The 18,904-nt window shown below is 52.8% G+C and overlaps 2 protein-coding genes across 5 annotated transcripts in view; both read right to left on the bottom strand.

The window, feature by feature from the left end:
- SETD5 (SET domain containing 5) overlaps positions 1-4,051 on the bottom strand; it is a 62,571-nt gene extending 58,520 nt beyond the window's left edge. The window contains exon 1 of the mRNA XM_061456124.1: positions 3,844-4,051. The gene's annotated coding sequence lies outside the window, so the exon portion shown is untranslated. The remainder of the gene's footprint in view (positions 1-3,843) is intronic.
- A 416-nt stretch (positions 4,052-4,467) lies between these two features.
- On the bottom strand, positions 4,468-13,411 carry LOC133270661 (SRSF protein kinase 1-like). Of its 4 annotated transcripts, XM_061456123.1 has the most exons (10): positions 13,181-13,409; positions 12,897-13,005; positions 12,422-12,509; positions 10,430-10,870; positions 8,783-8,945; positions 7,563-7,648; positions 7,026-7,133; positions 6,548-6,617; positions 6,374-6,466; positions 4,468-5,022 (listed from the first exon to the last, which is right to left on the bottom strand). In XM_061456123.1, the coding sequence occupies exons 4-10, from the start codon at positions 10,532-10,534 to the stop codon at positions 4,835-4,837; spliced, it is 813 nt and encodes a 270-aa protein (XP_061312107.1). In that variant the 5' UTR covers positions 10,535-10,870; positions 12,422-12,509; positions 12,897-13,005; positions 13,181-13,409; the 3' UTR covers positions 4,468-4,834. The 4 variants fall into 4 exon arrangements, with proteins under 4 accessions (XP_061312107.1, XP_061312104.1, XP_061312106.1 ...); XM_061456120.1 differs by having other exon boundaries at positions 6,374-6,617; positions 13,181-13,411; XM_061456122.1 differs by lacking the exons at positions 12,897-13,005; positions 13,181-13,409 and having other exon boundaries at positions 6,374-6,617; positions 12,422-12,597.
- Between the last annotated feature and the right edge of the window lie 5,493 nt (positions 13,412-18,904).

Raw genomic sequence — 18,904 nt, 5'->3', positions numbered from 1 at the left:
AATCAAATAGCACTTCAAGTTTCCTAGGGACAACTGAGACTTAATAACTCACATGCCATACACATTTAAGCATATATTCAATGCTTCTAACTCCAGTACATCTTGTATAGATAAACCCCCCCTCTTACATACTGCACACAACACAAGGTTTCACTGGCAAGATGTCAGGGTTCCACACACAAGCAGCACCAGAGTAAGGACACAAACGTGCTTCTGTAACGCTGTAATACTGCCATGAGAACAATGAAGTTTGAAGTTTCAAACCTTGGAGCACTCATGATGTTTGTTTTACTGCTGCCAGAACAGACAGAAACATTTTTATCTCATCGCATCATTCAAAACAAGTTTGCAGCAGTCTGATCATCCAAAATGGGAGGAAGAATAGACCAGGTCAGGCTAATACATGACATAGCTGGGACATCACACATTTAGCTCGCTCCTGGATGCTTCCTGCCTGGAAGTTTGAATTCAAAATGTGTTGGTTTTTTTTTTGTTTTTTTTTTTACTTTAGGGAAGATTTGGGAAATTTAAATCAGCGGTTGTTGGTTTGTTGGTTGTTACCCCCCCGCCCCCGAGTGGGAGGGGAATAAAAGAGCATAAACTGCATGTTCTTAGATGCCAGTTCAACACCATCTCTTTTCTATGGGTTTTTCAGCTTTGACCTATTACTTCTCAAGATCTGGCTGTAACCAAGTCCTCTTTCTGAAAAGGGGCTTAAATGTACATGGGATTTCATTGACCCACCTTGGGGTGGGGACATTTCAGATAACATCAGCTAAGGAATATTACTTTCAGGTTGCTTGGGACGTAACAGGAAAAGCCAGGACATTCTCAAAGTGGTGCCAGTTATCCAAGAGGATGCGAGGCAGAGGACTGATTCCCTGTTACAACATACAGAGAGACTGTAAACAAAGACTAAGGGACCATGGAGCTCTCTTGCTGTATTTTATTAAACCAAGGAGCCAGTTTTCATACTCACAACACCCTAAGTTCAATGCAGTTGTCACGCAGCAGACACCACATTCAGCCCCAGCGATGGATGCGTTTCAGATGAGTTAGAAGTTGCTCACCACACCATGTGAAACAACTTGGGTGCTCCAGAACCTCAAATATAAAAGCTACTCAGAGTTTGGCATCTACCACGTGATTGCTGCCACTCAAGCGGATTTACGGGCAGATTTTAATCTCTTTCATATTATCCTGGTCATGGAATTTTTCCTTTGAGCTCACAGGAGTTGTGAGGCAGGGCAAGGGCTTCCCATCACAGGTGTTAGTTTACAAAGATGGCAGTTGTGTTCTAACGCTTAATGTATTCCAATTTCCCATAGTGCATACCTCAACTAACAGTTCCATCTTTAACAAATGCACTGGAATAGGCTGATAGCTCCAACTGCACCACACAGTATCACACAGACAGCAGCCAGTGCCAAATGGTTAGTTAAGCAGATAAGAAAGGCACTCATTCTTCCTTAAAGAAAAAAAAAGGAAGCTATTGCAGTCAAGCCGACAGAGTGTGGATAGAAGCTGGCAGATTCCACAATACAGAGTCACGTCAAAAATGGCCTCCTGCAAACTGTTCCTCCATCAAGCATTTGAGTCAACTCAAAGAGAGGAATTTACCCCATTATTCCCAGGAGTTTCACCTCCCTGCTCCACGGGCACAGCAGCATTTTGGACACGTTTTGACGCAGAACCGCATAAGAAAGGCAGAGGATCGATTTCACACCGCAGCAAAGGGGAAACTCTTCTCCCTGCTTTCTGTTCCCAGTCCCAAAGTTCAGCTGGGCCTTTATTTTGACTGTTCCCTGGCCTGTGAATGGAAAATCCCTCCTCAGCACTAGCAGGCTGGTGTCTGCCGCACACACCCACTGCACACAGCAGAAATTCCAGTCAATAAGGCAAGTGGGGCCCAGGCGATGGAAGGGGAGGAAGGAGACATACAAACAATAAGAAAAGCATCTGGCTCTGTTACTGGCTGGAAAGGAGACTGGAGTTCAAAAGAGACACGACGGCAGCCTTCACTTAACAGGAAGATCATATCAATTCTCGCTGTTCTACTTTTCACACAGACCAAAGTATCTGGAAAGGGTAACTCAGGGTTTCCAGCCCACACTTTAAAGCAATTCCATTAACTCCAGAACAGCAACGAACCCCACGAGGTAGGTTTTTATCCCACCAGACCAGAACATAGCCTTGCTTCTGCTTTAGACCTGTGGAAACAGCCCCAAAAGTGAAGGCCTTTGCTGAACGTGAGCCAGCCATCTCTCCATCGCCTCACTAATGGAGGCTGCTCTGCTGTCCTTCCCTGGAGATAGCAGCCAAGTCTAGTGAAGCTTCTCTCATAGCAACCAGAGCTCCAGAGCCAACGGCAGCTGCTGTCACTGCCTTCAGCGCTTACCCACAGGATCCAGAGCAAAGCAACACCCTCCTCCCTGCACCTTTAGAGCACAACCAAGAAAAACCCAGAAGGCTGGCGACAAGATGACTTCCTGGGTCAACCACAAGAAGAAGAAGAAAATCCTGGTATTTCCTATACAAGTGAAAAGGGAAATCTCTTATTTATAATGAAGAAATAGGAAAATCCTTTTCTGGGTTTAGGTTCTGGCAGGGTGGGGGGGGACAACCGTCTGAAATCCATGATCCAGCACACCATCAGACACCAATGTCAAGTTCTTCGAGCCCCTGTAGTTCTTCGAACCCTTCACACAAGGAGAAGCATTTACCCCTTGCCACAGCCATACCCCCAGCTCTCCTGTTCCATCACAGCCAGAGGCTGCAGCAGCCACCGCAGCCCCGCAGCACCCCGTGTCCTCCTCAGACCCGCAGACACACACCCCCCCCCGCAATAGAAAATCCCAAGCAGGGATCTTCGTTTATGACAGTGGAGGGGGAAAACAGAGCCGGGAAGCGGCTTGACACACCCCACACCCCCCCGCCCCGCTACACCCGCTTCCCCGGGGCCACACGCGGCCTCGCACCTCGCCTTCCTCCCTTCCCCGGAGACGGCAACAGCGGCCCGGCCCCGCTTCCCCGCCCGACCCGAAGGTGAACTCCGGTCACCAGCACCCAAGGACGAGCCGCCGGCCGACAGTGACCTTGCCGGGGCCGCTGGAGCGCAGCCGGCGGGGGTCGGAGCGGGGTCGGGGTGCGAGTGGGAGAGCCCATCCTGCAGCGGCCACGGCCACGCGTGACTGGAGAGGGAACGCAGGAGAAGCCGCGCTGCAGCCCCGGCGCCGGGTGGGCCGGGAGCGGGGGGTTACGGGGGAAGCCGCTGCACGGGCACCATGAGAAAGCAGAAAATGCAGGTCAAACACCGCCTCCCCCGAGGCCCGGCGGCTCGGGGCGGGCACCGGCGGCAGGCACCGGCGGCCCCTGGGAGGCTGCGCCCAGGCGGACAACGACACCCGCGGCCCCCCAGGACAATAAGGGGGAATAAGGGGAGCGGAGACACCGGCCTGCAGCGAGGCTCCCGCAGTGCTCCGACCCACCGACAAAGCCCCGCGGCCAAGCCCGGCCCCAGCCCCGCACCGGCACGGGCCCGGCCGCCGCGGGCGAGCGCGCACCACCGGGACGGCCATGATGGCCCGCGCCGCCGGGCCGGGCCTCCCACGCCGGGCCGGATAGAGCCAGACCGCCGGGGCCGCTGCCCCATAGCCACTGTGGGGCCATAACGCCCAGGCCCCCCCAAGGCAGGGCAGTGCGGAGCGCCCGGCTGCGGCCCACGCCGGGAGTCCCCCGCTGCCACCCGCCTGCCCGCCCCGGCATTCCCTCCCGAGCCGGCATTCCCTCCCGCCAGCCCCGCCGCCGGCCACGGCCAGCCCCATCCCGCCCGTTCAGTCCTACCTGTCCGGCCCGTTCCCCGGGCCCCCGCGCGGCACTAGGCCCGGCTCAGCGCCACGGCGTCTCCTGTGCAGCCGGCGGGAGCGAACCCTCGGCGGCGGCCGCGGCGCCAGCCCCTCCCCCTGCCAGCGGCGGCTTCTCCCCAGGCCGGGCGGAAACGGCACTGGGCGCACGGGGATCCCCGGCGCCGGCGCCAGGGGCGCCCCGAACACGCCCACTCCCACTCCCCGTTGGCTACCACGGCGCTACACCCCACCCCTCCGGGACACCCGCCGCTGCCAACGCCCCGCCCCCCAACACTTTCTACTGGTTGCTTAGACACCCTGCCCCGCCCGCTCTCTCATCTCATTGGTAGGCGCACGCCCGCCCCGCCGCTCGCCCCACGGTCGTGGCTTCCTATTGGTGAGTGGAGCCGCCGGTCAGCGAGGGGGCCGGCGGGGCGGCCGGGCGGGCTGCGCTCAGTGAGTGCCGGGCGCGCCGCGCTACGTGCCGAGGGGCGGGGCCTAGGGGCGCCGCGCGCCGCGGGGTAACTCCCGCGTCGGGACACGTGGCAGAAAGAAGGGGCGGGCCGGGCGGAGGAGGGAGGGAGGGAGGGAGCGCGGGGCGCATGCGCGGCAGAGCGGGCGCGGGGCCTGCAGCTCGGCACGTCCGCGCCGCGGGGGGGGTCCCGCTGCCGCGGTGGCCGCCGCCGCTGTCTTCCCCGGGCTTCATAGAACGGCTCCGGTTCCCTCTTCACCCCGCCCGGCTGCCGTCCTGAGGCGGGGCGGGACGGGACGCGACGCGCCGGGACCGCCGCCTTCCGGCCCTCCCCTCCGGGGTTGGCGGGGGAGTCCCGCCGCAGGAGGCTGAGGAGCCGCCGGAGCCTGAGGGGACGCCCGGCCCCGCCGCCATCTTGTGCGCAACCCCCGTCGGCGGAGGGCGGTCCCGGGCGCTGCGGTGGAGCTGCGGGCGGGTGGGAGGGAAGAGGCGGCTCCGGGCGAGGGCTTGGGGCCGGTCACGGGGCGCTCAGCCAGGCGTGCTGCAGGCACTGCGCGGCTGTGGCGCGGCGCTGCGGCGAGTAGTGCAGCGTGGCAAGGAGGAAGCTGGTGAACGGGGAAACCTCGTGTCTTGTCCAGCGGTGCCTGTCCGACAGGATGGTGTGGAGGCTGCGGGGGGAGAGCCTGGAGATCCGCAGGAGAGCGCCTAGAGGAGAGAGCAGAAGCACAGGACCTCAGTGATGGCTACAGGACTGAGAGGCTGCTGCTCCTCGCCTCATAGCAATCATCTTGGAGGATCCCTTCCTTCACCTTCGAAGCTCCAGGTTGGACGGGGCTTGGAGCAAGCTGCTCTAGTGGAAGGTGTCCCTGCCTGTGGCAGGGGTTGGAACTGGATGAGCTTTGAGGTCCCTTCCAGCACAAACCATTCTGTGATTCTGTATTTTCTCTCTCCGTTTCACCTGCACTGCCCCTTGCAGGTTTGGCTCTCTCGGGTGTTTCTCAATAAGCATCTTTTCAAACTAGTGTTTGGAGTGCCCCCCCCCCCCCCCCCCATTCCTGAGCACTTCTTAGATGAGAGCGTGCCAAGAATGAATGAGGTGTTCCCAGAAAAGCCACACCAGAGCCATTGCTGCTATTCCCTCTGCCGGTTCACATGCAACCCGCAGCACACTGGGCCATTTCAGTGCCAGAGCTCACAAGACACTGGTATTTAACGTATCTTGTTCCTCCTCGCTCCATGGGGACCAGGAGAGTGCCACTACTGACTGAGAAGTCATCCATCCACAGGAGCACCTGATGTGGAGATTCAGGTTAGACGTGTGTGGTCAGGCCAGTTTGGTTCACACAGAGAGTGGATACAGGGTAAGAACCAGTTTTGACTCATGTCTTTTGAGCACCATAGAAGGAATAAGCGTGAGCAAAGGATATGGATGTGCAGGGAGGTGCTTGTTGAGCATGCTGTGCATGGGAGAAGCATGCAGCATTGTGGGCAGGCGGAGGCTGTGTGGCTGCTGAGCGTGAGAAGCAGGGAAGGAGGAGGATGGACTAAATTGCCATGTCATGTGCCTTGAAGTCAAAGACAAGGACTTCAAGCCTAATGAGTCAAAGGGAAAGGAATTAGGGGGAGTAAAGCAAGAGATGTTACAGTTGGGTCAGAGGACTAAATACAGCAGCCACGTTGGAAGGATGAGTGTCCCACTCCTGATCATCATTGTTCTCTGCCAGTGAAGGGGTGAATTCCAGCCCGTTCCGCACTCTTCAGCCTTCCTGGCATGTAGCTGTTTCCTGTCCCTGTTTCCGTTCTCCCCAAATCCAGAGGAGAAAGAATAAAAATGTTTCTGCTTGTTGAGTGTTGTGAGTTTTCCAGGATTTTGCATTCATCCTTGGAATGCTCCTGGATTGCAGAGGTAGGCAGGGCAGGGAGTGCTACCATTGAAATCTGCTTGTAGCCTGCGTTGTGTCACATAACTCGGGGGTGGGGGGTGTCAGTGTGAGTAGGAGTGTGTCAGAGATCCACAGTGATTCTTAGAGTAAACTTCCTGCTCTCCAGCTCTTACCTGGCCTGCTGAAAAATTTTGTTGACTTGTTCCAGGAATAAGCAATTTGAGGAGGAATTCTTCCCAGGAGCTCGATAATACAAGCAACGTGATCTAAACAGAGGGAAAACAGATCTAGAGACAAAGATTGTGACACTTCAGACAGTGAAATGAGTAAAACTGACGGGATCCTACCATCATCTCTGGAGAAATACTTCCCAGGTTGAGGGTCAAATAGATGCTCCCCAGTTGCCATTTCAAATGCCTAGAAATGGATTAGCATTGTTAGTGCATTAATTGACTTTGAGTTTTGCTTCCCCGCTAACTGATGGTGCCAATTCCCCTGTCTAGCACACAAAACTGATCCTGAACCATGGAGATATTCACACTGGTTTGACCCGTGCCATGGTGGAACAGCAGTTTTAGCTCCATGCAGATGAAAAGCAGGATGTGATGAGTTAATGTACATGGAGTGTGTATTGCCTTGGAGCTTAAACTAAGCGTGTATTTTATCAGTGGGATACTTTCACTCCTGAGTGAATAGGTGCAGACAGCCCCTTTTGCCTTCTCAGAGCAGAAGTTTTGCTTTACATGCAGTGTACATAGGGTGCTGAGGATGTATATCCCTGACACATTAGTGTCAGTCCATTAGCATCGTCATTCCTAACCCTACCAGGCAGCCCGTGCTCCAGATATCCGCAGGAGTGCCGTAGTCTAATCCAAGAAGCACTTCCAGGGCACGGTATGGCTGGGTCTGTATCTCCTTGCAAAAGGGCTTGTACTGAAATGGAAACAAACTCCCCTTAGTGTCCATAAATCAGTAACAGCAACGCATGTGGCCACAAGCATCGTGCACGGCAAGGAAAGAGCTGGGGGGCAAAACCAAATATGTGTGCTAAACTCTGTGCAGGGCACAGCAGGAATGTTCTCAGGTGAATTTAGCTCCCAACTCTTCACACTGAGTATGTTTTTCAGTTTCCAATTGTAGGGACTACCTGCAGGCTTAGAAACACCAAAGCTGAGGGTGTCTCCAGGAGTACAGTGCCCAGCTGAGAGCTGGGAGTGCTGAATATAACCACCCCCAAAATCAGCACTTCTTCAGCACACTGAAAGAGTTATTAAGCTTTAAAAGGACAGACACAGGGTGGGATGGAAAGGAGCACACAGCATCCCTCATCATCATGGGACTGACACCCAAGAGCACACTCACCGTCCAGCACGCGCTGCCCAGATCTGCAATTTTTACTTCTATGCTCATCAAATCAGATTCTTCCAATCGATTGCCAAGAGCATTCCCTAGATGGAAAGGACAAAGGCAAATGGAATCTTCAACCAACAGGTAAGCATCACTTACCACCAGAGAGGCATCTCCACCTGTATTTATCATTCTTTAGCTCAAAAGGTCCTAAAATGCTTTTTGACATTAATTAAATGATTTCTCTGTGTTCTGAGGAACCATGAGCTTGTATCCAGTCAGAATCTCAGAGAGTGTTTGGGAGGACAGTAGTTTGGAGTGGAGCAGCATGACCATGTCCTGCTGCAAGGTTCCTCTAGCACCAAGGTTCGATTCCTGTGAGCCAAGAGCAGAGCACATCTGTAATTCCTCCTTAGCCTTTGGGAATCCCTGCTGTCACAGGCCTTGGACACAGCCTGTAAGGTGATACTTACATATGACCCCAGAAAAGGGTAATTTTTGGTTTACTGCTTTACAGTGAGCTGTCAGTCTGTGCCTATTCCTGTGCTCTTCTGCTCCAAGCAAAAGACTCAGTCACCAATTTAACGTTCCCCAATTGCCCCAGAGTTTGAGAGCCAAAACAGTGCTGTCAGGGGAGAAATGCTCACAGGAAAACCTTGTATGAGGATAAAATAGAGGGTCTCATTGCTGGGAGATCAGCTGATCTCTCAAGAAGCTCCCCAGCCCTATGTTTTATTCAGTATTCACACCATTCTCTGCAAATAAATTATGTCTCAAAAGGTGAAAATCACTGGTACATACAAGTCTCCCACAAAGCTCAGAAATACGGGAAACAAAGAGCAGAAGTGTTGTAAAGCTTTCTGATTAGCCCACTTGCATGTAACCCTTTCAGGGGCTAAAAACACCAGACAAAAGGGAACTATCCTGTACCTTAAGCCATAAGAACCAGCTCCAAGATCACGATGGGGCTGTTAATGGATGCCCTTGATCTATAGCTGTCCTCCACACAAACCTACCTGAACCACCACTTTTCTGTAGGTGCCTTGAGCAGCTTGTAGCCTGATGCTTGTATTGAGCAGCGATAGGAGAGGCCTCCCAGCAGCATAATCTGGCTGTACTGTTTTGTGCTGCCCATTGCAGGAGATGGGAACCTTCCCTAAAATGTCTGTACTCTCCCTCCTGACAATGAACATGTAAATCCCTTTTCTTGTTAAATAAAACCCTGGACCACTCACCTGGTCCCTTTAGCCTTGAATCTGTTCCCTGATCACAGTCATGTGTCTCAGGCAGAATCCTTTGGAGGCTTCTGTCACGCCCGTACAACAAGATGTTCTCCGGTTTGATGTCCGTGTGGATGATGCGGCAGTTCTCATGCAGGAAGCGCAACCCTGCCAGCACCTGGATAAGCAGCAGTGACTCCCATCAGCACTGACAGGGTCCCCACCACCTCTCCTGCCCAGGAGCAATCAGGCACAGTGGGCATGCAAGTCATAGACCTTCTGGTATTGAAGGAAGTGGGCACTGATGAGATCTGCAGTCAGTTGTTTCTGCATAGTGAGTGCCCTGAACTAAGGGGAAGGGGCTGCCTGGGGACATGGGGGTGACCCACAGCGTGAAAATCCACAGGTATCAGGACAGATGGGAGACAGAAAGAGGACAGACATATGAGGAGTTGTTACAATCAGAGAGCTAAACTTTCCCCTGTTTGTATGGCTGTTATTTCCATGGAATACTGTGCCTTCCTGCTGATTATCATTCAAATGGAAGAAGGTGGGGGCCCGTTATAGAGTGACACAGCACCACAGGGCATCCCATCATACAACGAAAGAAAAGGAGGTATAGCATAACCCAGGCAAGGGGAGGGAGACAACATGAGTGTGTGTAGAGAGAGTTTAAAGGCAGTGCAGGAGAGCCATGTAGGGAAAGAACAGCTTATGATGGAGCAGGGAGAGCCTGGCCTGTCACAGGGGAGAGATAAACAATGCCTACCAGGGAGAAACAGTCGCTACCAGAAATCAGTGACAGAAAAAGACTACTGGGAGAGCCACATTTGTGTTTTAAACACTCTCAGTCAGTCATAAAGGGCTGGCAAATATTCTTTGTATTATCAAATTCTATTCTGGGCTGAACATCAGCCCCAGGAAAATACCAACCTTAAATGGTAACCGTGAAGTGCGGGGAAAGATTTAGACAGCTAAACTGAAATGAATCAGAAGTAGATACTGCCCCAGTGCTCATCTGGAGGGGGAAGAGATTCTGAGAGTTTACAATTGAAGCAGATAATGGAACGGGATCAAACAAAAGGCTTGGGTGTGACTTAGGGCACAGATATTAGTGCCACTACATTTTTGTGTAACATTCAGGTGTTAGTGGAGCTTCTTTAGAGGAAGAAGCAGCTATTCCGAGAAGAGGCTCTTCCAGAAAGCAGGTTGAAGGAGGAGGCAGTTTTCTTTCTTAGTGTCCCTAGAAGGGCACAGGAATCAGGGTAGCAAATCTTCATCTTGGCAAGCGTGCAAGATTCTGATAAATCTCAGCAGGAGAGGCAAAATTTGATTTTAACTATTCTGGGTCCTCACCAGGTTTCCTATTCCTTTGTTATTCCCAGCCAACACATAAGAAACTTGGCTTTCACAGTCTGATCAGCCCCTGTATTAATGGTAATATGATGACTTCCCACTCTGTGTTTTAATGACCATTTTCTCTCCCAAAGGGAATAGTTACTGTTTTCCTTAAAAAGAAAAGCATGTCTTGGGCACTCCCTCTGTAGCATCTTTGCAGATGCAGTCATGGAGTTCCCAGCAGATGACCCTAGGATGAAGGCTGTGGCATGTCCCCACAGCAACAGCCCCTTGGTACCCACCCACTTCCAGCTAACGTCTCACCTGCTGTAAGGACCTTTTCACAAAAGGCAGAGGCAGCCCCTGTGCTGTGTAGTTACCCATCAGACACCGTAGGGAAGGACCCAGCGCCTCAAATACCAAGCACATATGTGGGCAACAGTCAGGGAGTCACTAACAGAGAGAAGATGCTACCACCAGCCTTTTGCCCTTCACCAGAACAGCCAAATACCTCCTTAACCAACCTCTCCCCTCCAGCCACCTCCATGTGCTGTGCTCCAGCTACTGCCTGGCTCATCTGCCTCACAGGAGCACAGTGCTTGGTTTTACACCATCCTGAGGCTCTCTGAGGCAAGCCCAGGCTTTGCTGCCCCACAGCACTCCCAGCAGAAGGATATGGAAGCCATTCTCTCCAATCATTCTGAAGTCATCTAACAAACAGACGATGTTTTCTCCTGTCCTGTCCTTCTTCTTCATACTGTTCACCTGAGGTGGAGGAGTCCAAGAAAGCTGCAATTAGAGACTTTACATATGCACAAGCACATCTTGCACCCATTTTATCCTCTTCTACAGACTTTCTCTTCCAGGACTTGGCACTTCATGACAAATTCAATTAAAAAAGCATCAGGAAAACCACACAAGCAGTCTTTGTGTTGTCTAGCTCTTGACCAGGTGAGACCATCACCCCCCCCCCCCCCCTCCAGTATCCAAACAACTCAAATCAATCCTGCTAATGTAACACCCTTCCAGCTTCTTATTCTATCTCATACAGGCCCAGAAAGTGCTTCTACTTGTGCTGGGTGGGGTTTCCCCCAAGACCACATCTCACAGCACACTAACTGTCCATTTCTTTTGCCCTTCTACAGCCTCTGCTCCCTGTCCTCAGAGCAGGGATTGCTCTGTCCCTCCCTGTCTGAGAGCAGCAGGCTGGGACATCTCCTTTTAAAACCCAAACCTTCCCTTCAGCAATTTCTTGCAAGGGGTTGCAGAAAGGCAGAGATCTTGTCTTTGCCTTTGGCCACTCAAAGGCTACCTGCAAGCAGCTATGGAAGCCCAAGAGACCAGCTTCCTTCTCCTGGCAGCTCTGCCAGCACCAACCACCCTGTGGTGGTGGGAGTGTAAATGGCAGCATGTCTTTCAGAGAGAATCAGTAATAAATCAAGGGTAAGGCTCAGTCCATGTGCTGTGCTAATGTGTAGAAAAGCAGTTACCTGATTACATTAGATTAGTGCCACTTGGTACTTCCTCTTGCATCACTAAGCCTGGCTCATCTCCCTTTGGATAGGGCTTACAGATTTATAGATGTGAATTAAACCTTTCTCAAACCTGTCGGAGAAAGGCCTCAAGAGTAATTTGTAATGCAAAATGTAATGGCTTTTACTCATCTGAAGCTGATGTCACTTTGTATTGAGGCAAACTCGAAGAATCATAATCATGAGCTTTCTACAACTAGCAGGTTAAGCCATCTTCAAAGGCAAGTAGGTGAGACCCAGATCCAGGCACCTCACTACCCCATCCATTAGCAAAGGCAGGAGGAAGCTTTCTGACTTCAGATGCTTATTATATTGTTGCTACATCCTGTAATTTTTCCCCCCTTTTTTTTTTTCAGGTATTTCCTCTTACTTCAGTACCAGTGCTGTGATCGAGCAACATCCTCTGGGCTGGGAACAACACAAATACAGCAGACACCCTCCCATCTCCTGCTTAAGAACATTACTACATTTTCCCATTGATTAACTGCCTTATCTTCCTACAGGTTCCTTGTATTTACTGGATTTCAGTCTCAGCTGAAAGAAATGGGCTGACAGAGCAAGATGGGACTCAGCCAGCACATCCCAGTAGGACAGGAGGAAGGAGATGTCTGTTTCAGAGGCCAATGCTGAGTCAGGCTGATTCCTATGAATTCCCTACTATTTGTTTTCCTGTTCACCACGTAGCTCCTCAGACTGAGACCCAGAGGGAGAAGGGATGATGAGGCTGTTACACCAGAACTCAGTGGCCATCCCGACAGAGCACAGAGCCCCAGGGTATACGTACGCAGCGGAGGAGGGCAACCTCATCCTGGGCAGCCTCAGCAAAGCCTTCCCTGTTCCTCAGGACCTTCACAGCTACCTGTTTCTTCCTCCTGGAAAAGGAATCACAGCTGCTAGCCAATGCATGCCAGTGTCCCTACCCAGCAGCAACTCTTTTCCCAGTCACACAGCCCAGGGCTCCCCAAGGGCTGGTCTGTAGAACTCCATGCCCATGCTAGTGATGCTGCCAGCATCTAGCAGAGAACATAGCAGAGCATGGGTACTGAAGGATCTAACTGAGAACAATAAATGTAGCACCACCTTGTTTATGTTCTTTGGTTTCTGGGGACCAGCTCTGCCCATTGCACCCATCCATCTCACTGCCAGGTTTGTCCTGTGCCCGAGGAACCTGATATGCTCTCAGACAGGCTGCTGTGCTCCACTGGCCCAGGGGCCCAGCCACCCCTTCCCACCTCCCCCAGAGACAGTGAGCTCCTCACCTCATGTCCTCGCACAGCCAGACGGTGGCAAAGGTGCCAGAACCCAGCTTGCGCAGAGCCTGGTACTGTGTGTTGAACACCTCTCCTTCCCGCACGGGGTGGTGGCCTCCTGTGGGACCATCACCAAGAGATGTTACCAACACCTCTAAATGCTCTTAGGCTGAAAGAGGGGCTGAGGACAGCCATCCTCCTGAGGAACAGCCAGACAAGCCCTGGTGGCCTCCTCTGGCCTGGGAAGAGCCTGGCATGGTCTTGGCTGTGGAGCCACATGCCTGAGGACTGACCTGTGCGCTGGGCTGTTGGTGTTTCCTCTTCCATCTGCTCTTCCATGGCCCAGCAGTGCAGCAGGTCCTGGCACGAGGGGACCGGGGCAGTGGGGCACCAGGTCTTAGGGTACAGGCAGTGCAATCATCAGCACCTCACTCCTTTAAAAAGAGTTGGGGAGCTGGGGGGCAGCTATGCCTCTGGTGCCTGCAGAGTGATTCTCTCTTCCACCCCTCATCTCATTCCTTCCCATCTGCTTCCTCAGCCCCAGCAGCCAGGCTGCTGCAGACCCTTTTGGCACCTCATGGAGGCAGGGATTATTTTAAGAGCTCAGAAGGGGAGAGCTGGCAGGCTGGGGCAGGGCAGGGAGCTGGTGATGTGCAGTTAGAGCAGAGCCAAGGCCAGGTGGGAGTCTCAGGTTTCCCTGTGCCCAGAGTGGATTTGCAGGGGCTTAGCGGGGACTGTGAGATCCCCTCCCGCAGCCAGGCAAAGCACGTGCTCCCATCCCCATCCCAGCAGCACCGGGCACCTCAAATAGTAGGCTGAAGCTTGTGCAGCTCACGGAGTTACGGATGTAAGACACCAACCCACTCTCTCACAATTGGGAGTTATCACTTGCTAATACAGCCAAAGCCTCAGGGAACACACACTGCCAGAGCTGGGTGATTGTCCTGTGGTTCTGGGCTTAAACCACGACAGTGATTGTCAACCCCATAGACCATTAGCACGGGTAGGAGTAGTGACCTTTAAATCCTTCAAATCAGGTCACTAAAGCTCAGAGCTGCACCAGGGGATTTGCACAAGTACAGTGGGCTCCTGCTGGTGGTGGCAGGAGGCTCCTGGTGGGAGCTGTGCTGGGACAATAACGCCTTCCAGGCACTGAGACAGAGGCGTGACTTTCTCAAAACACTAAAGTTTCATTCCCATGCTGATGCTCCCCCTCCTTATATTCTCACACATCCAACCATGGAATTTGCACTGTTCAGGATCAGTCTTTTTCAGGCATAAACTTCCAGGATGCTGCATGTCTGTGTGACTGCTCTTTTCAGCAAAGACCTACTAACACCTTAGCTATGAAACAGAGGTGGAATCAGAATTTCCCTTATTTATGCACAGATTGAGCACACTGGTAACCTCACTAGCTCCTGCACCACCAGAATCTACCCAAGCCTTCTCCACTTGCACCATTAGCACAGCAGGGACTGACCTGAGAGCTAGGCAACAGCCTTCAAGATTTTATGTTGCTCACTATTCACCTCCCAAAGGAAAACTCCAGAGCGTGTGGAGATGGGAGTCCAACAGCATCTTCCTTAGGTGGTTGTTATGGTAATGGGAGACTTTGGTGGGGAAGTCGGACCCAAAGATAAACCGCGTCCAAGCACTGGGGCTGATGGAGCTTTTGGAGCTGCTCACCAGGCCCTGGTGTCCTTGCTGTGGAGATGAGGCAAGTCCATCCTCAGGCGTGCGTGGCTTTGCCTCCATCCACCCCAGTCAGTTGGATGCACCAGCAAAGGATGGGGAGCGTTGCTATGCAACTTGGTGTAGCAGAGTGAAATGTACTTCTTTAAGCTTTGTGATAAAGGACAATCCATGCTTTAAAGTCCTTCATTGCTTGATGTCCTTGCATTAAGAACAACCATTGTTCTGCTTTTTGCTTCTTCAAAGCTACACTGTGCAGAAACTACCGGTTTGCAACAGGCCTGGACCCGATCAGAGAACTTCAGCCCCCAAACCTCCTGGCCCTGCCTGGTCTGCAAGCGGCAACTGCCCAACTCCACCTCATGGGCACAGAATGGTGCCGGGAGCTGCAGTCACAGAACTCCCCTTCATCTTCTGCACGAACACACCCCGAGCGTGCCCTCCCATCCCTAAACATCCAGGTAACACACAGCCTAAAGCAGCGCCCTGGGCTCCGAGCCGCGGGGCCCTGCACACACTCACCACAGCGCAGCTCACGGGCAGGACGCGCCGCTCCCTTCCTCATCGGGCTCATTCTGGACCTCCCCAAAGCGAGATTCCACCTGGTCCCACTCTGCTTTTAGCCCGCGCTGTGTCCTTGGGCAGACCCGAGCCTTGCGCATCGCTGGACAGACGCGGTGCGGAGCGGGGCAGGGTATCGGATCACAGCACCGCTTCTGGGAACAACCCCGGCGGGCCAGGACAGCTGCTGGGGGCTCACTTTACTGCCGGCCTCTCCCTGGCAGCACGGCCGGGAGCCGGCTGCAGCTCCCTGGTCTCCACAGCAACTATTTATAGAGGGAAATCCACACAGAGGAATCCTCCCCTCTGCTCCACCGGGCCCTGTGCTGCTGCTTCCCAGTGCTCCCAGCGCCGGGTGCAGCCTGGCTGCTGTGGCCCCTGTCCCCCCCCTATCCCTGACCGAGGGGATGTGCTCCCTCAGCCTCCCCACAGCCACAGCCTGGTGCTGGTGACTGGAGCTTCTCCCTTCCTGTTGTGTGGGGATCATCACAGCAGCAGCTCCCAACCCACCATGGCAGGACTGGAGCCCCGCTGTGCCCCGCACTGAGGAGAAAATGGCCACAAACAGTAAAAATCACGCTTATTTTCACCCAATATGGCACAGTTTTGAACCCAGGGCAGGCCCCAGCCTTGTGCACCTCAGGTTTCCCTCCTGAAGCAGCAGGGACACAACAGCAAAGGGCAGAGCAGCACCCACCCCACTGCGGTGGGACTGGAGCCCCTCAGCACCTCACACTGAGGGGAAAGTGGCCACAAACAGGCAAAAATCACACTTTTTCACCCAATATAGCACAGTTTCGTACCCAGAGCAGGCTGTGGGCCCCAGCCTTGCGCAGCTCAGGTTTCCCACCTGAGGCGGCAGGGACCCAACAGCAAAGGGCACAACAGCAGCACCCACCCCACTGCGGTGGGACTGGAGCCCCTCAGCACCTCACACTGAGGAGAAAATGCCCATAAACAGTTAAAAATCACACTTTTTCACCCAATATGGCACAGTTTTTACCCAGAGCAGGCCGTGGGCCCCAGCCTTGTGCAGCTCAGGTTTCCCGCCTCAGGTGGCAAAGGGTCCAACACCTCAGCAGGCACAGCCAGGTCAGGGCCACCACAGGCACCTCTCCTCTCCTCTCCTCTCCTCTCCTCTCCTCTCCTCTCCTCTGCCCGTGCCCCACTCTGCTGCCTCCCAGCACCAGGGATGCCAGGGTAGGGGCAGCACCCAGGGGACGAGCGGCTCAAGTGGTTCATAACCTCTAAAAGGCCAAGGAGAACAGCACACGTCGGGGGGGAGCACAGCCCAAAGCAGCACCCGAGCAGGGAGAAGACCGGGGAGAAGCAACTGCAGCCAGAGCTGTGCTAGTAAAGGAATGGGGAGCAGATGGAAAGGCAGGAGAGATGGGCCACGAGCCAGCACCATGGCTGGAAGAGCTCTGAAGATGAAGTTGTGCTGTTGATGGAGGCTGGTGGACAACAATGATCACCATCAAGCGTGCCTTAAGCAGCCCCCTCTGTGCTTGCCAAGGCTGTAGTGAACCACATGCCACTGCCAGCAATTGCAGGGCTCATCCACAACCACAGCATCCCTCCTCCTGCAGCAGGCAGGAGTGGTGGTTGAGCCCTGGAACCGGAGGAAGCACCAGGATCAATGGAAGGTGGCACAAGGTGATGGCAAAGAACTGCAGCTGCTATCCCAAAGGCAGTAGATGGGGCAGGAGGGAAGAGCCCCACACTCCTGGCACAGCTCTCCAGCTCAGGGGAACACAGTTTCCACGCAGGAGGAAGAAAGGAGGGGACTGGATGCTGGGCAATGGTGTCACGGTGTGAGACAAGCGCGACAGGTAGGTTGTATATTAAAATTTATTGAATTATTGTGTAAGAATTCTCTTTATTAAAATCATTTGGACTCTAAACTGATTATTTACAGACAAAAACCTCTTATATCACCAATAGATTCCTACATCTCCGAACAGTATCTACAAACAGTTATTACACTATGTAACAAAATCCAGATTTTTTTTTTGTGTTTTTTTTTCCAAGCTTTTTATATTAATTATTAATTCCAATTTGAGACAGACAGTACCTCGGGTGCTCTGAGCAGAACTCAAGGTGTAAATGCAGGTCAGGCCATACCGTAACAGACAGACACACACCAAGTCACGAGGCTGGGACAGGGCAGAGGCACCAGGACAGAGGAGAAAGATGGTCTGAGCAAACACATGGGGTGTTCTAGGAACCACAAGAATCATCCTGGCAAAGAAAGGCACCAAAACCAAGCAGCATCTCGCTGCAACAGGGGCACCCTTGGAAAAGAAACAACATTCCACTGCGGCAGCAGCATCCGAGAGCCTCTATTAAAACAACAGCCACCATTTCTACTAAAAAAATCCCAAAACTTCCAGGTACAGCCTAAATTCACCACCAGACAGCTGAAAGCAACACTCACACATCTACAACACGTGGGTGCCGCCTACTCTTAGTTGTACCAACAGGAGAGACATTCAAGCACACTAACTGGGTATTCTAATACTGATCAGTTCTCAGCGTTTCATCCAGACCATGGTGGAAGCAAGGTTCTTTCTCTGACCACAGTGTAAATAACTCCTATATCCTGCTAAATGACTCCTGCCACTCAAGAACATCATCTTTGAGGGCTCAATGACAGCAGCACCGTCCCCATGCTGCACTTGTGTCTTGCAGAAGAGGAATGGTCTCTGTAGCAGGACGTGCTGGTGCCCACACAACTTGCTACCTGTACAGCAAACATGAACATCCAGAGAGGATCCTCCGTCTTTGAGGAGGAACATCCCATCTCCAGAGTGTCTGACAAGCTGGTTGTGGAATCAGGCAGAGATTGGAAGAAACTTGGAAGGATTGTGAGGAATAAATAAATAATTTTCCCTGCAACAGGAAATTTAGTAAAAACCCCTGGTTTGTGCAAATTTAAATACATCAGAACCCTGTTGTAGTAACGGATTTTGCCACAAGAGAGGGGCAGGGATGGAGAGAAAGAGGAGCCATGGCCAAACACCCAGAATGATCCCAGCTGGTGTCTAGAATACCAAGGACAGAAGGATAGAAGAGATGGGCACAACCAGCTTCCCACCCTCACCACACCGGTAATGGGCAGTGCCTCCTGCCCAGCTACACAAGGACAAGCTGATGTTAAATAAGTCAATCACCTACATTTACCTCTACTTCAAAGTCTTGATTATTGCTGTAATAAAAGCAGACTTTCACAGATACACTCAGAGAAAGCAGATGATTTCCATACCTGGGAGTGCTACCAGGAAGCAAAGAGGATGTGGAGCCCATGGGCACCTGGACTCCAGTCACTGTTGATTCCAGGTGAGCCACCAAGTCGTCCCCCCTTCTCCAGTGTGGGGTGGATTCAGAATTAAGCCCCAGACACCCTGTTCTGGGATAATTCTGCAAACATAAGGGGCACTAACAGTCTGTAGAGCCATAAACCCAGCAGGGAGCCTGTGGCTCCTAGCAGATGCTCAGTCTGGTGCCTAGGGCAGAAAGTCCATCATCAATGCAGGAGGGGACAAAGCCACTCTGCTGCATTACCTGCACCTGCCTCAAACCAAGGAGCTGCCTCCCACCCAGCTTTCTGGGGCTGATTTAATCAGGTTTGGTTGAGACAGGTTTCAGAGATGCTAAGTTCCTACGATTTTTGTGGAAACAGGTGGTCAGGCAGGAGGAAACCCAAAGTGGTGCCCACACTGGGAAAGAGGCAAACTTAGCTCCTTTCTCCTGCCTCACCTGAA

Source organism: Pezoporus flaviventris, unplaced genomic scaffold (assembly GCF_033815535.1).
Source record: "Pezoporus flaviventris isolate CSIRO_AGI_PZ_B2104156 unplaced genomic scaffold, CSIRO_AGI_Pfla_v1 ptg000021l, whole genome shotgun sequence".
Lineage (NCBI taxonomy): Eukaryota > Metazoa > Chordata > Aves > Psittaciformes > Psittacidae > Pezoporus > Pezoporus flaviventris.
Note: the sequence above shows the minus strand (reverse complement) of the source record. Positions and strands in the feature narration are given on the sequence as shown.